The sequence below is a fragment of the Rhinatrema bivittatum genome, chromosome 17, assembly GCF_901001135.1.
Source record: "Rhinatrema bivittatum chromosome 17, aRhiBiv1.1, whole genome shotgun sequence".
Taxonomy (NCBI): domain Eukaryota; kingdom Metazoa; phylum Chordata; class Amphibia; order Gymnophiona; family Rhinatrematidae; genus Rhinatrema; species Rhinatrema bivittatum.
Genome location: NC_042631.1, coordinates 63,769,229 through 63,791,209, shown reverse-complemented (window position 1 = coordinate 63,791,209; position 21,981 = coordinate 63,769,229). Strand labels below are relative to the sequence as shown.

The window sequence follows — 21,981 nt, the reverse complement described above, 5'->3', positions numbered from 1 at the left end:
CCTGTCTCGCAGACACCGAGGCAACCCTTACCCTTTCAGGGTTTGGGAGCCGCAACTCCACCGGTGACGGTGGTCCCTCCGGCTCAGCCTCCCTCTCCCGTGGAGCCGGGTATTGTTACCCCAGGTCTCCGGGTAGAACTGGACCGGCTGGTCCAGGAGGCCATAGATAAGGCGTTGCAACGGTTCCAGACTCCTCCGGCACCGAGAGTGGAACTGGTCACTGACCCAATTCCAGCAGCACTGGCACCGCTGCTTGCCCGGATGGAAGCGCTTATGACTGCCCTTCCTCCGGTGATACCCGGGTCTCCGACAGCTATCTCATCAAGTGGAGAAACACCGTACCGAATTCCCCTTTCGGGGGTAGTACCATCGGTACCATGTCGTCCCTCGCCACTGATACATTCAACGGGGGCGATACTCACATCTGCTCCATTGAGAATTTCGATGACGGCACCCATACCTTCTATGCCGACACCGATTCTTTCGATGCCGGCACCGATGCCATCGAGGACCTTCTCGATACCCCCGACAATTCCTTTGAGTTTCTCGGAGCCTCAGCCGGGGCCTTCGGGTATCCAACCCCCTCATGGTCCTACAGGTCAGCAACCTGATCCTTACGACACCTGGGGTGATGATACCTCCACAGACACCGATGATTTGCCTTCACCACCCTCTCCTGCGGGGAGTAGAAAGCGTTCTCCTCCTGAGGACCTCTCTTTCATAAATTTCGTGAAGGAAATGTCGGAGTTGGTCCCTTTTCAGCTTCAATCGGAACAAGATCACAGGCACCAGATGATGGAGTTGCTCCAATTCTTGGATGCCCCTAAAGTCATCACTTCTATTCCAATTCATCAGGTTTTTCTGGACCTTCTAAAAAAGAATTGGGTATCTCCTGTATCTGTTGCTCCAGTAAACAAAAAAGCTGACTCTACCTATCTTGTACAGTCAGCACCTGGCTTTCAGAAACCTCAGCTAGACCACCACTCTGTTGTGGTAGAATCAGCTCAAAAGAAAGCTAAAAGAATAAAGCCACATTCTTCCATACCTCCTACTAAGGAAAATAAATTCCTAGATAGTATAGGTAGGAAAGTATACCAAGGAGCCATGCTAACTTCCAGAATAGCCTCTTATCAGCTATATATGACCCAATACAATAGAGTCATTCTTAAACAGATTCAGGAGTACTCAGATACCTTACCAGAGCAGTTCCAACCACAACTTCAATCCCTACTAAATAAAGGTTTTGAAGCTGGGAAGCATGAGATAAGAACAGCTTACGACATCTTTGATGCTTCCACCAGACTTTCTGCTACGGCCATCTCTGCAAGACGCTGGGCTTGGCTCGAGTCATCTGACCTTCGTCCGGAGGTACAGGACAGGCTCTCTGACCTACCCTGTCTAGGGGATAATTTGTTTGGTGAGCAAATTCAGCAAATTGTTGCTGAATTGAGGGATCATCATGAGACACTTAAACAGCTCTCACCCATTCCTTCTGACTTACCTTCTAAACAGCCGTTCAAGAAGGACCCAAAAAAGTCCTTCTTCCGTCCACGGAAGTATTATCCCCCACAAACCAAGTCTAGGTCTGCGAGGCCTTACCATAAATCTCAGCCTCGCCAGTCTCGAAAACAAAAGCCCGCAGCAGCTCCGCAACCTGGCCCTGCATCTGGTTTTTGACTTTCAATTAGAGAGCAGTTGCCAAATCCCTCTTCCAACCATACCAGTAGGAGGTCGCTTAAGCCACTTTCTAGAAAAATGGCATCATATCACCACAGATCAAATGGTGATAGCGATAATTGCACATGGTTACCACCTCAACTTCCTGACTCTTCCTTCGGACTCCCCACCCAGGCAGGCGTGGGGACTCACCGATCACTCTGTTCTTCTAGAGCAGGAAGTTTCCCTTCTCCTCCAGTCAAACGCTATAGAACCCGTTCCTCCCTCACAACAAGGACTAGGGTTCTACTCCAGGTACTTCCTGATCCCAAAAAGGTCAGGAGGACTTCGACCAATCCTGGACTTACGAGCCCTCAACAAGTACCTTCACAGAGAGAAGTTCAAGATGGTAACCCTGGGCTTGCTTCTCCCTCTGCTGCAAAGAGGGGACTGGCTCTGCTCTTTAGACCTAAAAGACGCCTATACTCACATTGCGATAACTCAACCTCATCGCAAATACCTCCGTTTTTTAGTAGGCCGAAATCACTATCAATACCGAGTGCTCCCTTTTGGCCTGGCATCCGCACCACGAGTTTTCACCAAATGCCTCGTGGTAGTTGCAGCATTTCTCAGGAAGGAAGGTGTCCACGTCTACCCCTATCTGGACGACTGGTTAATCAGGGCCCCAACCCAGCAAATCGCTTGGTCCTCCCTGACCCTGACAATTCAAACACTACTTTCTTTAGGGTTTCTTGTCAATTACGAGAAATCCTACTTAATCCTATCTCAAACCTTATCCTTCATTGGGGCAGACTTGGATACCTTACAGGCAAAAGCCTTCCTTCCTCATCAACGAGTCCAAATCCTTGTGTCCCTAGCTTGCCAGTTACAGTCTCAACGCACAGCAACAGCTCGACAATTCCTCATTCTCCTGGGACACATGGCCTCCTCAGTTTATGTGACTCCCATGGCGCGCCTGGCCATGAGAGTCATGCAATGGACTCTGAGATCACAATGGATCCAAGCTGTTCAGCCTCTGTCCTCCATTGTTCGCATCACCGATGCGCTCCGTCTGTCTCTTGTCTGGTGGAAAACTCAATCCAACCTCCGACAGGGCTTGCCTTTTCACCCACCAGATCCTCAAATAATTCTCACAACCGATGCTTCCAACGTCGGTTGGGGAGCTCATGTAAACAATTTACAAACCCAAGGATTCTGGTCTCAAGAGGAAGCCAAACACCAGATCAACTTCCTGGAACTTCGAGCAATACGACATGCTCTCAGGACTTTTCAAGATTGCCTATCGAACCACGTAATCTTGATTCAGACGGAGAACCAGGTGGCCATGTGGTACATAAACAAGCAGGGGGGGCACAGGTTCCTTTATTTTGTGCCAGGAAGCTGCACAGATTTGGGCAGAAGCCCTCTCCTGCTCCATGTACCTCAGAGCCACCTACTTGCCGGGAGTGAACAATGTCTTGGCAGACAAGCTGAGTCGTGTCTTCCACCCACACGAGTGGTCCCTCAATCCCTTGGTAGCAACCACTCTGTTCCAACAATGGGGTTATCCCCACATAGACCTCTTTGCGTCCCCTCAGAACCACAAGTGGACAATTACTGCTCTCTCATTCGGAGACAGTACTCTCAGCCTAGGGATGCATTCTCCCTCACGTGGACAACCGGTCTGCTTTATGCATTCCCTCCACTTCCTCTTCTGTCGAAGACTCTCGTGAAGCTCCGTCAGGACAGGGGAACTATGATCCTGATAGCACCGCACTGGCCACGCCAAGTGTGGTTTCCCATACTCCAGGATCTCTCCATCCGCAGGCACATTCCTCTGGGACAGGACCCGCATCTGGTCACTCAAAACGATGGATGCCTCCTCCATCCCAACCTCCAAGCCTTGTCCCTGACGGCATGGATGTTGAAAGGTTAGTCCTTCAACCATTTAACCTTTCGGATTCATCATGGTGCACTTCTCAGTCTCTTGATCCCCTTTCCTGTCCAATTTCCAAATTCTTGGACTATCTCTGGCTTTTATCAGAATCAGGTCTAAAGACCTCTTCCATTAGAATGCATGTCAGTGCGGTAGCCACCTTCCATAAAGGTATCGGGGGTGTCCCTATTTCAGTACAACCCCTTGTAACACGCTTTCTTAAAAGCTTGCTCCATTTGAAGCCACCTTTACGTCCTCTGGCCCCATCTTGGGACCTTAATTTGGTTCTTGGTCGCCTTATAAAACCACCTTTCGAACCTCTTCACTCCTGTGACCTAAAATATCTCACATGGAAAGTGTTATTCCTTTTGGCTATCACTTCGGCTCGCAGGGTTAGTGAACTACAGGCCTTAGTTACCTATCCGCCTTACACTAAACTCCTGCAGGACCGGGCGGTACTCCGCACTCATCCTAAGTTTTTGCCTAAGGTAGTTTCGGAGTTTCATATTAATCAATCCATCATACTACCTATCTTCTTTCCCAGGCCCCACTCCAACTCCGGGGAACAGGCTCTGCATACCCTTGACTGTAAACGGGCTCTAGCATTCTATCTAGACCGTACACTAGCCCACAGAAAGAGCACTCAATTATTCGTCTCTTTCCATCCTAACAAGTTAGGGCAACCTGTGGGTAGGCAGGCTCTTTCCTCCTGGTTGGCGGACTGCATCTCCTTCTGCTATCAGCAAGCTGGCATTCCTTTCCAAGACCGTGTTAAAGCACACTCTGTGAAGGCCATGGCGACTTCAGTAGCACACCTTCGATTGGTGCCGCTTCCTGACATCTGCAAGGCTTGCCACCTGGAGTTCCCTCCATACATTTGCAGCCCATTATTGCCTGGACAAAGCTGGAAGACAGGATTCCATCTTCAGCCAGTCTGTCTTGCGTAACCTTTTTCCAGCATAAGGTACCAACACCCTTCCACCTTCCCGGTAGGGTGCGGATGCCCTCTACCAAATTACACCCCAGTTGTTGTGCCTGTTGCACGCCATTGGGTACATTTGGTGCACGATAGGACATCCTCAGCTCAGTACTCACCCATTTGTGAGGACAACCATCCTGCTTGTCCTGTGAGAAAGCAAATGTTGCTTACCTGATGTAACAGGTGTTCTCACAGGACAGCAGGATGTTAGTCCTCACGAAATCCGCCCGACACCCCGCGGTTTTGGGTTCGTTTTTTTATTATGTTATTTTTCGGCATTGCCTGTAGCTTTGAAACAAGTCTGAAGGGAGACCCCTGCTGGCTGCAGGGTTAGTGCCGTGCTGTGCATGCCTAGTAGGGGCCAGTCAAAGTTCCTGAAACTTTGACAGAAGTTTTCCGTGGTTGGGCTCCATCCTCGATGTCACCCATTTGTGAGGACTAACATCCTGCTGTCCTGTGAGAACACCTGTTACATCAGGTAAGCAACATTTGCTTTCTCCGCATGGTCCGTGACCAGCCTCTCCAGGTTGTGTAGGGTGTGCAGTGGGACAGGGTGGTCCGTGACCAGCCCATTGGGTCCGCTCGTGTCGGTGGGCTGTATAGGGCGCCCTGAGAGACAGTGCTAATGTCTAAACCTTCCAAGCTCCTCATCTCATCTAGAGTCTTCTATGTCACAAGGCCTTCGTTTGCCTTCGTCTTCAGTATGGCTTGCTGCTTCTTGCCGATACCTAGCGAGAGGTCCGAAAGGGTTGGGAACGGTCAGAGGACTGTTCAGTAACCAACATTGCGTTGTTGGCCTTCCAGAAGCATGCAGGTTCAGTAGAGTGTCAGAACTTTAGTCTTCACTCATGCTTGGACACGTCTCACCTATCTCTGTGCTGCTCTGGGTCTTCTGGGGTCATGCCGAGGCCCAAGAGCACACAATCCCCTCAAATGGGATCGCTCTCCTTGCATTCCCAGAACAAACCCCCCCACCCTGAACTCCCACTCCTCATCCTCTCCCTTACCTACATATCAGAACATCCCTACGTCTAAAAAAGGCAACCAACAGGATGACCTGTCGATACCCTCACCCTCCCAACCTCTCTCGCCCCTAAGGAAAACCAGGACAAATGGGGGAACACCCAAGACATGCCCTCTTTTCCAAAAAACATCCCCACCCCCACAGTTAACCCCTGCCCATGTGTCCAAGACAAAACCCTTCATGTCCAGAAGTAGATGATAATGTCCAGCTCGAGAGGTATATCATCAGGACAATAAGATGAATATCATGAAGTCTTCCAGAAATAACAGATGAAACTCCACCGCAAGGAGGACATACTCCGGAGAGGCATAGCTATGCCAGAGAGTGGGTCAAGATCGAATGAGCAGCAGATTGAATGAACAGCGTTTATCTTGGCAAGAGTAGGCAAGGAAAAAACATTCCAAAGTAAATCCCCAACATCCACACCACTTCCAACAGCATCGCTCACCTGCAACCACCCGAGTACCCCCCCTCCTTCCCCTCGACCCCAGCAAGCCAATACATTAAAGAAAAATTGTTCAGAACGAAAACAGCTCATGTTCCCTGCATAGAGCATAACCAAACAATACCACCCTACCATATAGAAGAGCATAAAAAGGAAACATCTCTGATATAGGGCCTCCAAATTCTTCAAGGGGTGCCATTCGAGGAGGCGGCAGCAGCTCTCCATATATTCTGCAATAGCTCATGAGCGGCCTGCACAGATTCACAGATCTCTGATCTTCCTGTGTCACCCTTGGGTGTGCTGGATACAGCATAGAGTAGCTCAAGTCTAAATTGCGAAGCTCCTTTTTAATGTCCACTAATGCAACCCTGCGCCTTTGCACCTCGGCTGAGTAATTCTGGAAAATGAAGATGTGATGCTTCTTGAACTTGATTTCTTTGCGCTTTCTGCTGGCATCGAGAAGACATTTATCCTGATAGTTATGTACTTGGATAATCATCGAACGTGGTCTGACATTTGCCTTAGGTGGAGTTGCCAGGGTCCTATGGACCCAATCAAGCTTCACCCTGCCCCCCTTGAAGGAAACATCCAGCAGAGAGGGCAGCCACGTGGAAAAGAACCACACAAGGTCCGTTCTGTCCGCTTGCTCTGGAACGCCTGTAATACGGAGGTTGTTACAGCAACTCTAATTCTTGAGGTTGTCCTATTTTTTGACCACCAATTTGTGTCCTTGTTAGAACCTTGAGTCACTGCCGTATCGTGGTGGACATTTCCAGTTTTTCCACATGCTCCGTTAGGTTATCTAATCGCACCATGGTTTCCCCCACTGTAGAAACCACTTGTGATAACCTTATCTATGACCGATTTGAGCTTGGTGTCCAGGCTCGAGTAGTTTTATTGCCAAGTTGGCTGATAGCGGCCTCACTGCCTCTGCTATATTTGCCAGGAGTGAGCCATCTGCCATATTGCCGTCATCGAATGCCGGCTCCTCAGAACAGGCTGCCTGATCCGCCGCCGGCTTGCAGCACGTTCGCTTCACTCGGACGACTTGCTCCCTCCACATCAGCGATAGAGATTTCTTAGCCAACTTCTGAGACATATTTAGGAAGGGTGGAATCAGAATATTCACAGAAAAGAACTGTTTAAGAGTTGCGAGGCCTGAAGCGAGGGAGAGCTGCAACCATTTAGCACCTCCGTATCACGTGACTGCTGTCATTCCATTTATGTTGCACACAGAGGAAGTGTCCAGGAACAGGATGCTGGACATCCTCCATTTTGTGGACTCCCAAGGAGATCGTGGCAGTCTCAGTTCACAAGACCCTTCAAGGAGATACTGATCAGAATATAGTAGACTCCAACCCCCCCCCCTCACAGTGGCTATCGTAAATAGGAAGGCGGATACAATGTATATTGTCCAAAAGACCTCCAAATTCAACAAGCAGCAGCTGCCACACTAATCTGTGGTCGTTGAATCTGCTGTCAAAAAGGCCAAGAGGTCTAGAACCCATTCCTCAGTGCCCCTGGGGAGGGATTCTAGAACTATGTTATACTATTGGTAGAGAGGTTTTTCATGGTTTTTCATTTCCCTCATAGCAGCCTACCTGCTCTTCATGAGCCCAGTACATGTGGAACATTCTAAAGCAAGTGCACAGGGTGGCCAAGCAGCTTTCTCAAAATTGGAGTGCGGAAAATATGCAATCTATTCTACCTACAATGTTTTCAAAATGGCATTGAGAGTCTCTGCTGTGGGGATAGAGGCGTGCAGACTTGCCTGGCTGTGGGCCTCGGATCTTTGTCCAGAAGTGCAAGAAAGACTTGCTACATGCTGTGTACTGGAGAGAATCTCTTTGAAGATAGGGTCAAGGATAGGGTAGCATAGATCCAAGGTCATTGTGCAACGCTACAGCAGCTCTCCATGGCCAGTCAAAATCTGCCCCCTTCCTCCATGAAGTACCTGAAATCAGGGCAGAGGAAACACTTCTTCTGACCAAGGAAGCATTACCGTCTTCCCCCTTGGTCTCATTTGCAGTAGGCCCCTCATGTATGTTCAAGTCAGCAGCCCAGTTGGCAGCCTAATCAGCACAATGGGATGATACCCATTCTAGAAGACCTACTGACTGGGGGAAGGCGATGGTTTTACGTAAACTGGTGACCCAGTATAACCTTGGATTTGTGGTCCTCAACATCATCAAAAGAGGGTACAAATTAAAACTATTTGGTCTCCTACCAAATTGGACACCAGAGCCATCTTGGTGTCAGTTGCATCAGCAAGTGCTTTTAAAGGATCTGTCTTCCCTCTTGATGACCAAAACGGTTGAGCCCATTCCACCAAGGTGGGGATTCTACTCTGTGTATTTCCTGATTCCAAAGAAAGCAGGGGAACTCTGTCACATTTGAGACCTAAGGGTCTTAGAACTAATTCATCAAAAGAGAAAATAAGATGGGGGACTGGCTCTTCTCTCTCGATCTCAAGGATGCCTATATTCATATAGAGAATTTCCCAGTCACAGGAAATATTGAAGATTCTTCGTTGGAAACTGCCACCTCCCACATCGTGTTCTGCCATTTGGACTAATGTTTGCCCTGGTAGCTTCATAAAATGCCTAGTTATGGTGGCAGCACATTTGTGCAAACTGGGGATGCACGTTTCCATATCTGGATGATTGGCTGGTCATGAGCCAAGAAGTTCATGCGCATCATCATCTGAGTGTTGGAGTTACTTGGGGGTTTGTTATCAACTACCTCAAGTCTTACCACAGTCTGTCACCTCAACTGCAGTTTATCAGAGCTCTACTAGATACAACTCAGGCGAAAGCCTTCTTTCTGCAACAAAGGGCTGCCACTTTGATGGCCACAGAAATGAGTCAGCAGACATCAGCTTAGTACATCTTGAGGCTGTTGGGCTTCATGACTTCAATGGTGCATGTGACTACTATAGCACATCAATATATGAGAAAAGCCCAATGGACCTTGAGGTCTTTGTGACTACAGGCCACGCAAGATCTATGAGTCAGCATGTGGATCACTTAACTACTCAGGAACTCTCTGTCCTGGTGGCAGGATAATTCCATTCTGATCAGAGGAATCCCCTTCCAAATTTTTCTGACCCAAATCATCCTAATGATGTGTTCAACCTGAGTTGGGGAGCTCATGTAAATAGATTCTGCACTCATGGTTTTGGTCTGCCTAGATAAACTTCATGGAATTCTGGGCTAAATTGGTATGCTCTATGAGCTTTCAGAGATTGGCTGTCCGAAAGCTCATAGAGTATACTTTTGGTTATCCGTCCTTATTCAGACGGGTAACCAAATGGCGATGCATTATATCAACAAACAAGGAGGTAGGGTATTGTGCTTTCTGTGTCAGGAGGTTGTTCAGCTGTGGGGCTGAACCATCTCTCAAAGGATAGTTCTCAGATCCACTTACCTGGTCGGATTGGAGAATGTGTTAGCGGATAGACTGAGTTAGTACATACAACCACATTAGTAGTCCCTGAATCAGATCTTCCATCCCTAAGGAACCACCAGTAAGGGGATCTGTTTACATCTCCTTGGGACAGGAAGGGCCTACTCTTCTGCTCCAGGCAGGAGGCATGCCACAAACTAGCCTCAAATGCTTTTGATTTACCCTGGGACAAGGGTCTTCTGTATGTGTATTTTCCAATACCGCAGGTAGCAAAGGCTTTGTTGAAGGTCAAAGAAGACAATGGGGCCATGATATTCATAGCCGCATTTTGGCTGAGACAGGTCTGATTCCCTCTTCTGCGCGAGATCTCCATCAGGAACTGGTCAGGTTGGCATCTACCTCAGATCAGGATCAAGACAGGTTGCGCTTTCTCAACCTCAAAGTCCCTGTTCGCTGTTTGAATGTTGAGAGGTTGGTTCTGCAACCTCTTGAATTGTCTGACTTGAATTTTTAGTTTCTAGAAAGGCTTCCCCTAGAAAGTCATATGGATTAAAGTGGAGGAGGTTAGCCATGTGATGTGATCTAAAGGCCCTCGATCCTTTCTCCTGCTCCACCCAAAAACTGCATGATTACCCTCTACATGTCTGACCTGATCTCAAGATCGATTCCGTTCGGGTCCATCTTAGTGCAATTTGGCATTCCATCTCCATGTAGAAGGTAAGCTCATCTCTATTCAGCTTTGAGTTGTAGGTTTCTTCTAGAAATTCCCTCTCTTCCTCTTGCATGACTAACTGAAATGGTGCGAATGAGCTTTCTCCATTGCTGGCCCTGTACTCTGGAATTCTCTACTTCTGTCATTAAGAAACAGATAATAGCAAGGTATTCAAGAAGGCCTTAAAAACCTTCCTATTTTATAGAAGCTTTTCCATTAGCTGTTTAGGATCTTCCCAACATACCCTTATATCTATGCATGCTGCTGACCTATAAATTAATTCAGTTATCAATAGAGGCTTTGTGCTTTATAGCTTGTAAGTTGTTTTATTGATTGACTCCATGCCTTACAGACTGTCAGTTGTTGTTATATAACTGCTTAGATTGTATTTGTATGTTTTGCTTTGTTCTTGATTTTATGCATGTTAATATGTAACCCAACCTAAACCTTGGAGGACATGGATAATAAGTATTTTAAATAAATGTGGGATCTGCTTCATTTGAAGCCTCCTATCAAACTACCTGCCGTGTTTTGGAACTTCAGTGGGATTTTATCTCTGCTGATGAAAGCTCCCTTTGAGCCACTGTTCTCCTGTGATCTGAAGTATCTGATCTGGAAGGTCATAATTTTGGTGGCAGTCACTTTGGCACACAGAGTCAGTGAGCTTTAAGCCTTAGTAAATTATCTCCTTTATACCAAACTTTTCCATGATATGATGTTCTTGTGCACTCATCTTGTTGGAATTCCATCTTAACCAGTCAATTATCCTTCCATTCCCTGTACGTACCTGGATCAGTCCAGACCCTGGGTTTTATCACCAATTCAGCAGAGGGAGGCAGAGAAAACATTCTAATGACTCTGACATATACCCTGGAGCACCACCTGCAGTCAATCAGTATTTCTCTGTCTCCCAGCAGAGGTGGATGTTCCTAACACCTGCAGTCCGTGGTAGTTTATTTTTTAGTCAGGTAGTTTAGGAGTTAATTTTTTGCAGATTTTCTTTTTCTTTTGAAGAGAGCCTGTTCTTTTCATTTAAGTTATTTAAAAAAAAAAAAAAAAAAAAGGTTTAATTTTTCTTCACAGCCGTTTCACTGCCTCCCGGGAGGTTGCCAAGTCCTGGGAGGACTATCCCTCCTGGTTTTTGAGGCTGCCGGAGTTGGGGAGGTTTTGAACCCAGCAACCACTCCTGGCAGGGGTGATACCTGGGGGCCTGGCTCACTCACCCTACTTGGAGCAGCTCCTGGAGGCCGTGGCATTTTGGTCAGGTAAAAAATAAAAATAATTCTTCACAGCTGAATCGTTGTTTACTTACCTTTTGGTGATCGGTGGGCCCATGCTTTTGTTTTTCGCCGGGCTTTCTTTTAGTTTTTCATACTTTTTATTTTGCGCCGTTTTTTCTTTATAATGCTGCGAGGCGCGGCCTGCCGCGCTTATGGAGATGCACGCGTGTCTCTCCAGGGAGAGTCTCTGTTCATCCTGTCTCCCCGGGGGGTGAAGGCTCATCAAGTTTGCCTATAACAAAAGGGACTCGGCCACTTCATGTAGCCCCAAAACCTCAGCCCAGCTGCTCTCCTGCCCCAGACTCATTTCGCTGCAGTGCTGGAACTGAGGCACTCCTGTCTACTCTGAGGGTGGCAACACAACAAGCTATTCAGGGTGCTTCTGACCCGCCTCCGCTGTCGCCGCAGCCGGCGGTCCCTGGGGGGGACAAGCCGCACGAAACAGGGCCATATTTATCGGCTGAAAGCCTGGAGGATATTTCAGATTCTTCTTCCTCTTCTCCTGCCTTTTCAGGGGATTTTCTTTGTTTTCTTCGCAAAGCTTACAAATCTAAGAAATTTCATAAGAGACATAAAGAATCTCTCATCTGAACAGAGGTTAAAGCCACATTCCTCTAAAAGGGCTAGTTCCACAGATTTGGGAGTGGGGTCAGCTCCGAAGCGTCCCCTTCGTCCGGGTCTGGATCAGACAATTTTTTCTTCTTCAGATGATTCTAAGCATGGCTCTTTACCTATCCCGGACAAGTCCTTACCGGAGGGAGATTTAAATGAAGACCCTGCTTTGAGTATTAGTTCAGACCCTCATGTTGCAGATGGGGATGACCCCAAAGTAGTCCGCCCGTTTAGAAGAGAGGAACTTAGTCCCTTAATTCCAGCAATTTTACTGGAATTGGGTCTCGAGGCTCCAGTGAAGGATTCTCGGATAGGTGGTGTTGACCCAGTGTTGCTTGGCCTTAAAGGTCCCACGACATCATTTCCTTTTCATCTTTCTCTCACTGACCTTATATACTGGGAGTGGGATACTCCTGAGTTGGGGCTTAAAGTAGCACGAGCCATGGAAAAATTGTATCCATTACCTGAGGAAGCTTTGGAAATTTGAAAATTTCCTAAGGTGGATGCCGCTGTTTCAGCCGTCACTAAGAAAACAACTATTCCAGTAACTGGGGCTACGGCTCTTAAAGATCTCCAAGATCGTAAACTGGAGGTTCAGCTTAAGCGAAAATTTGAGGTTTCTGCTCTTGGTGTGCGGGCAGTCATGTGTAGTAGCTTGGCTTTGCGAGCTGGACTAAGATGTGTCCAGGCTTTACAAAACAATTCTTCCCTCTCTGAAGAGGAAGTTGCTCAGGCTGGTAGACTGGAAGCTACAGTTGCTTATAGTGCAGATGCTTTATATGATCTCATTAGGACCTCGGCTCGCTCTATCGTTGCTTCTGTGTCGGCTCGCAGGCTTCTCTGGTTGAGGAATTGGTCCGCAGACGCATCCTCCAAAGCTCAATTAGGGGCTTTACCCTTTAAGGGAAAATTATTATTTGGTAAGGAATTGGAAGATTTAATTTTGTCCCTAGGGGAAAATAAGATTCACAAATTGCCAGAGGACCGTCCTAGACCTAGAAGCTCTTTTTCATCTCGCTCTCGTTTTCGGTCTAACAGAAGATTTTGTTCTTCTCGTCCGTCGGCTCCTCCAGCTAAACAGTCTTCAGGTAGACAACAGAATTGGTCTCAGTCCTTTCATGGCCGCCGCTTTGGTAGACCTGGAACTTCCCAAGTCTCAGGAGGCACAAAGTCTGTCCAATGAGATAAGACCGGTCCTTTCTCCGGTTCCCGTCATAGGGGGCAGGCTGTCTCTGTTTTACGGAGAATGGGCCAGATGTACGTCGGATCAATGGGTTCTATCCAAGACTCGCTACAGCATTTAAGCGACCTAGGAGCTATAGTTCCAGTTCCAACATCAAAACATCGGAAAGGTCGTTATTCAATTTTCTTCGTCATTCCCAAAAAGGAAGGAACCTTTTGTCCCATTCTCGATCTCAAAAGGGTCAACCGTTGTCCAAGGATTCCATTGTTCCAGATGCAGACTCTTCAGTCTGTCATAGCTTCGGTTCACAGAGGAGAATTTCTAGCATCTCTCGAACTCATCGAAGCTTATCTTCATATCTGCATTCGATCCGATCATCAGAAGTTTCTCAGGTTTTGCATTCTAGGGCAACATTATTAATTCAGGGCTCTCCCGTTCGGATTAGCCACAGCTCCCAGAACATTTACCAAGATAATGTTTGTGGTGGCCGCTCAACTCAGGAAGGAGGGCCTGTTGGTACATCCATACCTGGACGACTGGTTGATTCGAGCGAAGTCGGAATCTGTTTGTTATTATACAATCAACAGGGTAATCAGCCTTTTGCAGTCTCTAGGCTGGGTGATCAACGAAGATAAGAGTCACCTATTACCTTCCCAATCTCTGGAGTTTTTGGGTGCACGGTTCGACACTCGTCAAGGGATAGTGTTCCTTCCAGAGCATCGCCTCCTCAAGCTTCAATCACAAATTTGAGACTTACAGTCTATTCCTATTCCTTGTGTGCGGGATTACTTGATAGTTTTAGGTTCAATGACCTCTACCCTGGAGTTGGTTCCCTGGGCCTTTGTGCACATGAGACCACTTCAGTCTGCATTGCTTTCACGCTGGAATCCGGTTTCGGAACTATACCACCTTCCCCTTCCTCTTACAGAGACGGCTCGTTCCAGCCTAGATTGGTGGTTACAGACAGCGAATCTGCAACGACGTGTGCCACTAGAGATTCCGGAATGGTTTGTGGTCACTACCGATGCCAGTCTTTCAGGCTGGGGAGCGGTATGTCAGAATACATCTGTTCAGGGTCAGTGGTCCGAAGAGGAAGCTCAGTGGTCGATCAATCTTTTAGAGACCAGAACGGTTTGTTTAGCCTTAATCGCTCTTCAACCTCTCCTTTGCGGGAAGTTGGTACAGGTTCTTTCCGACAATGCGACCATGGTAGCGTACATCAACCGTCGGGGAGGAACCCGAAGCTTCCTGGTAGCTCAGGATGCACAACAGCTGATCGCCTGGGCGGAGCAACATCTGCTCAGCATCGCAGCCTCACACATTGCCGGGGTGGACAACATTCAAGCCAGCTTTCTCAGTCGGCATCATCTCGACCCAGGTGAGTGGGAACTGTGCGAGGAAGCCTATCAAATGCAACAGATGGTCCACTCCGGCAATGGATCTCATGGCCACATTTCAGAATGCCAAAGCCCCTCGGTTCTTCAGCTGCAGGAGGGAAAGAAGAGCGGAAGGAGTAGATGCTCTGGTACTTCCTTGGCCAAGGGATGTTCTTCTCTACGTGTTCCCTCCCTGGCCTCTGATCGGCAAGGTTCTGCGTCGGATAGAAGTTCAACAAGTCGACGTTGTCTTAGTGGCTCTGGAGTGGCCACGCCGTCTGTCCTGGTCACGTCGCGGACCTGGTCAGACTAGCACTGGACGGTCCCCTTCGATTTCGAGATCTTCCATGCCTTCTGTCTCAGGGTCCGGTTTGTTTGGAAGAGATCGAACGCTTCTCTCTAGCGGCATGGATTTTGAAAGGTGTCGGTTAAAGAATAAAGGTTATTCAGATACTGTAGTGACTTCTTTATTGCGTTCTAGAAAACCTTCTGCATCTTTGGCTTATGCAAGGGTGTGGAAGGTTTTTGAATCTTGGTGTAATGAGCATCAAGTAGATCCAGTTCACTCTTCTGTATCCAATATTTTATCTTTTTTACAAGATGGATTAGCCAAGGGTTTGTCCTGTAGTTCCTTACGGGTACAAGTGGCAGCGCTTGGATGTTTTCGTGGTAAGGTTCAGGGATTATCCTTGGCTGCGCATCCGGATGTAGCGCGTTTTCTCAAAGGTGCGCAACATCTACTTCCTCCATTTCGGAATCCTTGTCCTGCTTGGAGTTTGAATTTGATTCTTAGGGCTCTGTGTTCGGCTCCCTTTGAACCCCTTAATCATGCGACTTTGAAGGATCACCACATTGAAGGTGGTGTTTCTTGTGGCCATTTCTACAGCTCGTAGAATTTCAGTGTTGCAGGCCTTGTCTTGCAGAGAGCCTTTTCTTAGAATTTCTGATACAGGAATTTCATTACGGACTGTACCATCTTTTTTACCTAAGGTAGTATCTTCTTTCCATTTAAATCAGTCCATAGAGCTTCCGGCTTTTTCGTGTTTAGATCGTTTGGATCCTTCCTCTAGGGATCTTAAAAAATTGGATGTACAACGAGCTCTGTTGCGTTACCTTGAAGTTACAAACAATTTTCGATTGTCTGATCATTTGTTTGTTTTGTGGAGTGGCCCTCGCAAAGGTCATAAGGTTTCGAAGGCTACGATTGCTCGTTGGTTAAAAGAGACAATTCGTTCAGCTTATCTTCTAGCTCGTCGTGACCCTCCTGAAGGGTTGAGAGCTCATTCTACTAGGTCACAGGCTACCTCTTGGGCAGAATGTCAGTTAGTTTCTCCTCAGGAGATCTGTAAAGCAGCGACTTGGAAGTCATTGCATACTTTTGCTCGTCATTACCGCTTGGATGTTCACGCTCCAAGTTCGGCAGCCTTCGGAGAGAGTGTTCTCCGAGCGGGACTCTCTGGGTCCCACCCTAATTGAATCAGCTCTGGTACATCCCAGGGTCTGGACTGATCCAGGTACGTACAGGGAAATTAAAATTGGTTCTTACCTGCTAATTTTCGTTCCTGTAGTACCATGGATCAGTCCAGACGCCCACCCTTTGACTGGGTATTATATTTATCTTTTCGGAGAGTCCACTCGTTCACTGTTTGGGTGATTAAACCGCCTTTTCATGCTATTTTTCTTAATATTTTCTTGTTTATTCCCAAGATTTTTTGGGGGGGGATTCTGCTTCCATTTAGGATTTGTGAGTTGGAAATTCGTTCTCCTGTTTAGATAGCTAGTTAATGTTGTTAGTTAAATTTCTGCTTTGATACTGGTCAATACTGATTGACTGTAGGTGGTGCTCCAGGGTATACGTCAGAGTCATTAGAATGTTTTCTCTGCCTCCCTCTGCTGGATTGGTGACATAACCCAGGGTCTGGACTGATCCATGGTACTACAGGAACGAAAATTAGCAGGTAAGAACCAATTTTCCTTTATTTCTCCCCAGGCCACAAGTCAACCGATGTGAACAAGCATTGCACAGTTTGGACTACAAATGAGCCATGGTCTTTTACCTGGAGTAGACCCAACTTTTTGTTTCTTTTGATACAAGCAAGTTAGGGATTGCTGTTGCCAAACAGACTGATTATAATTGGCCAGCAGATTGCATCTCTTCCTGTTATGCCCAGGCGGGTTTGAATCTGGTGGTCAATGTCAAGGCTCATTATGTCCGAGCCATGGCAGCTTTGGTGGTTAACTTGCTATCAGTCCTCACCGAGGAGATCTTCAAGGCTGCGATATGGAGTTCTCTCCACTTATTCACATCTCATTACTATCTGGATAGGGATGGCCGACATGACAGTAGGTTTGGCTAATCTGTCCTTGGAATTTGAGGTGTAGAGCCCAGTTCATTCCTGCCTATGGCCCATATTTTTTGCTCCAGGCTGCCCTTGCCTTAGGTTAAGATTAAGAAATAAAAAGGGCTTGTTGCCATCAAAAAACATTATTATTGTGCCTGTTGGCACCGGTCATTTTTTTTTTTTTGTTTCCCTTTTTTCTGTTGGGAGCTGTCTGTAGCTAGGGATTACCCATGTGTGAGGACTGCTTCAGGCTTGTCCTCGGAAAAAACAGACTTGCTTTTCTGTAACAGATGCTCTCAGAGGACAAAATTCCCATGGAACTGGTTTCAATATTTAATTTCATCTTTGCTATATATAAGACTGAACGACCCTGCATGAATGCATGGTATAATGGCATAATCAGTGAGGCTCAATTAAAGCTCTAGAAACTTTGACATAGCTTTTCTGTCCTGGTCTTCATTGGATGATGTCATCCATGTGTGTGGACTGAAATATTGCTGTCCTTAGAGAACACCTGTTACAGGTAAGCAACATTGCTTTTCCTATAATCAGCTGTTCTGATTATAGGAAAAGGAAAGGTTTAATATAATTTGCATAGGGTTCTTGAAATGTCTTTGGCCTGTTAGATGTACCTTTGGAATATTTGACAAAGGTTGCTGCTTTGGTATGTAGCATAGAGAGTTGCAAGTATGTTCCGAAGTGGTTTATTTTAGGGTAAACTGTGATCCAGTTTGGATGACTGGTACTGCATAAATGCAAATTCTTCTTCCTGTTGTCCTTTTGGGTGGGAGGGGCAAGATGGAGGATCATACACTTTGTGTGCTTTGGATTTCTCAGTCTGGTTTATGGTGCTTTTTCTTTAGGTATCCTAACCTGTCTTGTGAACTACTCACCTCAGATGTCTCACAGATTAATGATCGACTTGGAGAAGATGAATCTGTGCTCCAGAAATTATACAGCTTTCTCTTGAATGAGTCCCCTCTGAATCCATTGCTTGCCAGCTTCTTCAGCAAGGTGCTTAACATCCTCATCAGCCGGAAACCTGAACAGGTGAAACCTCATTGCTGCATAGACGAATAATTTATCTATCTATTTATTTATTTATAGCTTTTCTATACCGAAGTTCAAATAACAGAGCTAATTATCACTCCGGTTTACATTGCAACCATAAAAACAGTGACAAAGTTGTCTTACATAGAACAGGGGGAGAGAAAAACTTGGATACAGCTTAAGCATGGGGAGTAACGTGTCAAAACTGGTAAGAACTGATAAGAGTTGGCTTTTTGGGGTAACAAGGTATTCCGAGGGAGGGGGTAGGAATGAGGGATTGGAAGGGGGTTGGAAGGTGGGGGGGGGGGGGGGGGGAGGGTAGCAGTAAACTGACAGCACCTTTACCACCTCCAGAGATAATAAGCCCAAAAGAGGCTTCATAGGGATTTAGTTTTGCTATAGATTACATAATGAATATCCAAGGATCCCAGTTTCCCATGATGCCATGGCAACTGTTGCAGAATTTGACTGCTGTGCATGTCTCTAATTAAAACAACTTGTTTTTCCTAGCGTGTAGCAGATGGACTCAGAACCAATGGGTATAGTGTACTCCTGTTAGCAGTTGGAGACGGATCAGATTTCAATCTGACGTCAGCCCCTAGTACATATACCCCTGCAGGAAGTGCAGCTCTTCAGTATTTTCCGTCTCCATAGCAGTTAAGGACTACCTGCACGCTCTCACAGCGTTAGAACCAAATTCAAAGAAGAAAATCCAAATTTAAAGAAGAAACCTACCTGAAGATGAGCCCCGCTCTCCTGCGGTGATACCCTCAGGTCCCTCCCCCAGTTGAGATTCCCGAGGTGATTTCCGTGGTCCCTCGGAGGTAAGCCTCGGTCCAGCGGCCGAATCGCGGCGAGGACCTAGCCCCCGATCTTCGGGCGCGGCTGAGAGGCAGCGGATGCACCCACGAGCGCGGCGGTGAAGGTATTTGCCCTCTCCCCCCGCAGACGGAGACCACCCGGGACGAAACCGGGAAGCGCCGAAGACAAGGTAAGGTAGAAATCTTCTGCTTGAATCCGGTCTCCAAGGATCGAGGAGGAGCAAAGGTCACCGGCTGGGACCAGTGCCACCGGGTTGATCCGCCCTAGCAGGGCCAGGCCCTGGCTATTTCCGAGGGTCTACCCACGTGGACACCCTCCGAGGGGGTCGCCATATTGCCTGCGTGCTCGCCGTCACCATCTTGGCCCTATTCGCCGCACCGTTCGAGAGCGCACAATTCGAACTAGGCGCACAAAGCACCTGTGCGCATAAACTTACACGCACATAAAACCTTGCGCGCATTAGTTGCGCGCACAGAGCCGGGCGCATATCTATGGCTGAACGCACAGCAGTGCGCGCAACTACACGCTCATCTTAAGCGCACCGGAGCGCATAAGAGCTTACGCACAGACAGCCATGGCACCTCCAGAAACAAAGATAAAGGCTCAAGGCCTCTGCCCAGCATGCCACATCAGAGCCGCACAAAGTGAGGAGGCCAACGCCCTGTGCACGCAGTGCGAAGAGGCCCTGGGAGACCCAGTCCAGGGCCAGCCCCATCCAGGGCAGAGTTCTAGCTCCTCAGGGGGTACCCTGGACCTAGCCAGGGGGGACCCCCAATGAACCAGCGCCCCTCAGCTTTGACCCAGCGTCTATCTCATGGGTGGAGTTCTTCAAGGGGATGCATGCCTTTGTTCAAATGCAACCTGAACCTCAGGCTGACCAGCCACATGCTCCACAGGAGGACCCTCATGCCCAAGCCCTTCAAGACCTAGGCACAGGCTTCCACTACCCAGAACACTGAGAGGAGAGGATCACCTTGCTGGTGGCTGAAAGGAATCAGTAAGTTTTTGCTTGGGACATTGTCTTTTTTAAAAGTATTGGGGCAAAGTTAACTATTTAGGAATATTATTTAGTGTGTTTGTGCCTTTAATAGTCAGAAAGGCAGTGAATAAACAAGTTAGAATGTATTTTTAAATAGTCAGTCAAAAAGGTAGCAGTAGGTAGTGTGTTTATTTTTAAAAGTCTGCAGAACTGAGTGTTCTGCAGACTTTTAAAGAACTGAGTGTTTATATTTATTACTAACTGAGGGCTTGTATTGGGAAACCCCCCCCCAAAAAAAAGAAAGTAGCCAGAAGCTAGAAATAAGCTAGGAGCAGTGTATACCTAAGTAAAAAAGTTGAATAGTTCAGCTCAGTTACTCACCTTGGAAAGGTGTTGAGGTAGTGTGATTGGGTTTGAATAGGGACCAACATTTGTTAATCAAGAGAGCAGTGAGTCACTCTGGCTGACTAACTGAAGTTAGACTGTTTGCATTTCCCAACCCTCACACCCACCCCTAGTTCATCCCTTAATTTATAGGCAGGTGCCACTTTCACAAAAAACCCCCCCCAAAAAAAACACATCAACAAAAACTTTATTGAGAATTCGATCAGACCCCGGTAGGCCACTACCAGACACATAGTGAATTCATTAATACATTTAAAGGACGTTAATTAGACACATTCTTATTCCCATAGCAACCTAAAACTTAACTAGGAACTGATCAAAATTGAGATGAAGGCAGCAGTTCAGCAGCAAGAGGGGGGCTTCCCAGTCTTTTGCATCGAGTGTCACATGTATGATTTTTTATCCACCGGTGAGAAGTTGTACATGTGCATGTGATGCAAAGAGCTCCTGGCTCTCAGAGAACGAGTCCGATCTCTGGAGGCTAGAGTAGCAGACCTGGAGGAGCTGAGGCAGACAGAGAGGTATATAGATGAGACGTTCAGGGACATAGTAGTCAAGTCCCAACTTCAGACTGGCAGCCCTGGTGCTGCCTTGGAGGAAGAAAGTCTCATGATGGGAGCGCACCAACCAGGTGCAGCAGGAAAGGATCCTGTAGCAAGGACCTGCTCTCCAGGTGATGCATTGTCCTTTCGCACTGAGGATATCTCCCCAAGGCCTACTGCCCAGGAGGGAAGGGTTAGGTCGGCCGTCATAGTTGGTGATTCGATTATTAGGAATGTAGATAGCTGGGTGGCTGGTGGGCGTGAGGATCGCCTGGTAACATGCCTACTTGGTGCGAAGGTGGTGGACCTCACGCGTCACCTAGATAGGATTTTAGACAGTGCTGGGGAGGAGCCAGCTGTCGTGGTACATGTGGGCACCAACGACATCGGAAAATGTGGGAGGGAGGTTCTGGAAGCCAAATTTAGGCTCTTAGGTAGAAAGCTTAAATCCAGAACCTCCAGGGTAGCATTCTCTGAAATGCTCCCTGTTCCACGCGCAGGTCACCAGAGGCAGGCAGAGCTCCAGAGTCTCAATGCGTGGATGAGACGATGGTGCAAGGAAGAGGGATTCAGTTTTGTTAAGAACTGGGGAACCTTTTGGGGAAGGGGGAGTCTCTTCCGAAGGGATGGGCTCCACCTTAACCAGGGTGGAATCAGACTGCTGGCACTAACCTTTAAAAAGGAGCTAGAGCAGCTTTTAAACTAGAGCAAAGGGGAAAGCCGACAGTCGCTCAGCAGCGCATGGTTCGGAGAGAGGTATCTTTAAAGGATACTAATGATGCATTAGAATTAGGGCATCCCGACAGTGAGGTTCCAATAATTAGAAAAGTAGTCCAAGTGCCTGTAACTAAAAACTCACCTGAGCTAAAAAATTCTAACTTATCCCTATCAATTAAAAAGCAGAATGAAAATACAAACAAAAAACAAACTTTGAAATGTTTGTATGCTAATGCCAGAAATCTAAGAAGTAAGATGGGAGAATTAGAATGTATAGCAGTGAATGATGACATAGACTTAATTGGCATCTCAGAGACATGGTGGAAAGAGGATAACCAGTGGGACAGTGCTCTACCAGGGTACAAATTATATCGCAATGACAGAGAGGAGCAGTCGGGAGGAGGTGTGGCGCTTTATGTCCGGGATGGCATAGAGTCCAACAGGATAAGCATCCTGCACGAGACTAAATACAAAATTGAATCTTTATGGGTAGAAATCCCTTGTGTGTCAGGGAAG

The 21,981-nt window shown here is 47.3% G+C and overlaps 1 protein-coding gene across 6 annotated transcripts in view; it reads left to right on the top strand.

The window, feature by feature from the left end:
* The window catches only part of PPP6R3 (protein phosphatase 6 regulatory subunit 3), a 1,439,644-nt gene that overhangs the window by 107,117 nt on the left and 1,310,546 nt on the right, over window positions 1-21,981 (top strand). For all 6 annotated transcript variants that reach the window (XM_029582701.1, XM_029582702.1, XM_029582698.1 and 3 more), the window contains one exon: window positions 17,814-18,000. In XM_029582701.1, the coding sequence (XP_029438561.1) occupies window positions 17,814-18,000 (187 nt within the window). The remainder of the gene's footprint in view (window positions 1-17,813; window positions 18,001-21,981) is intronic.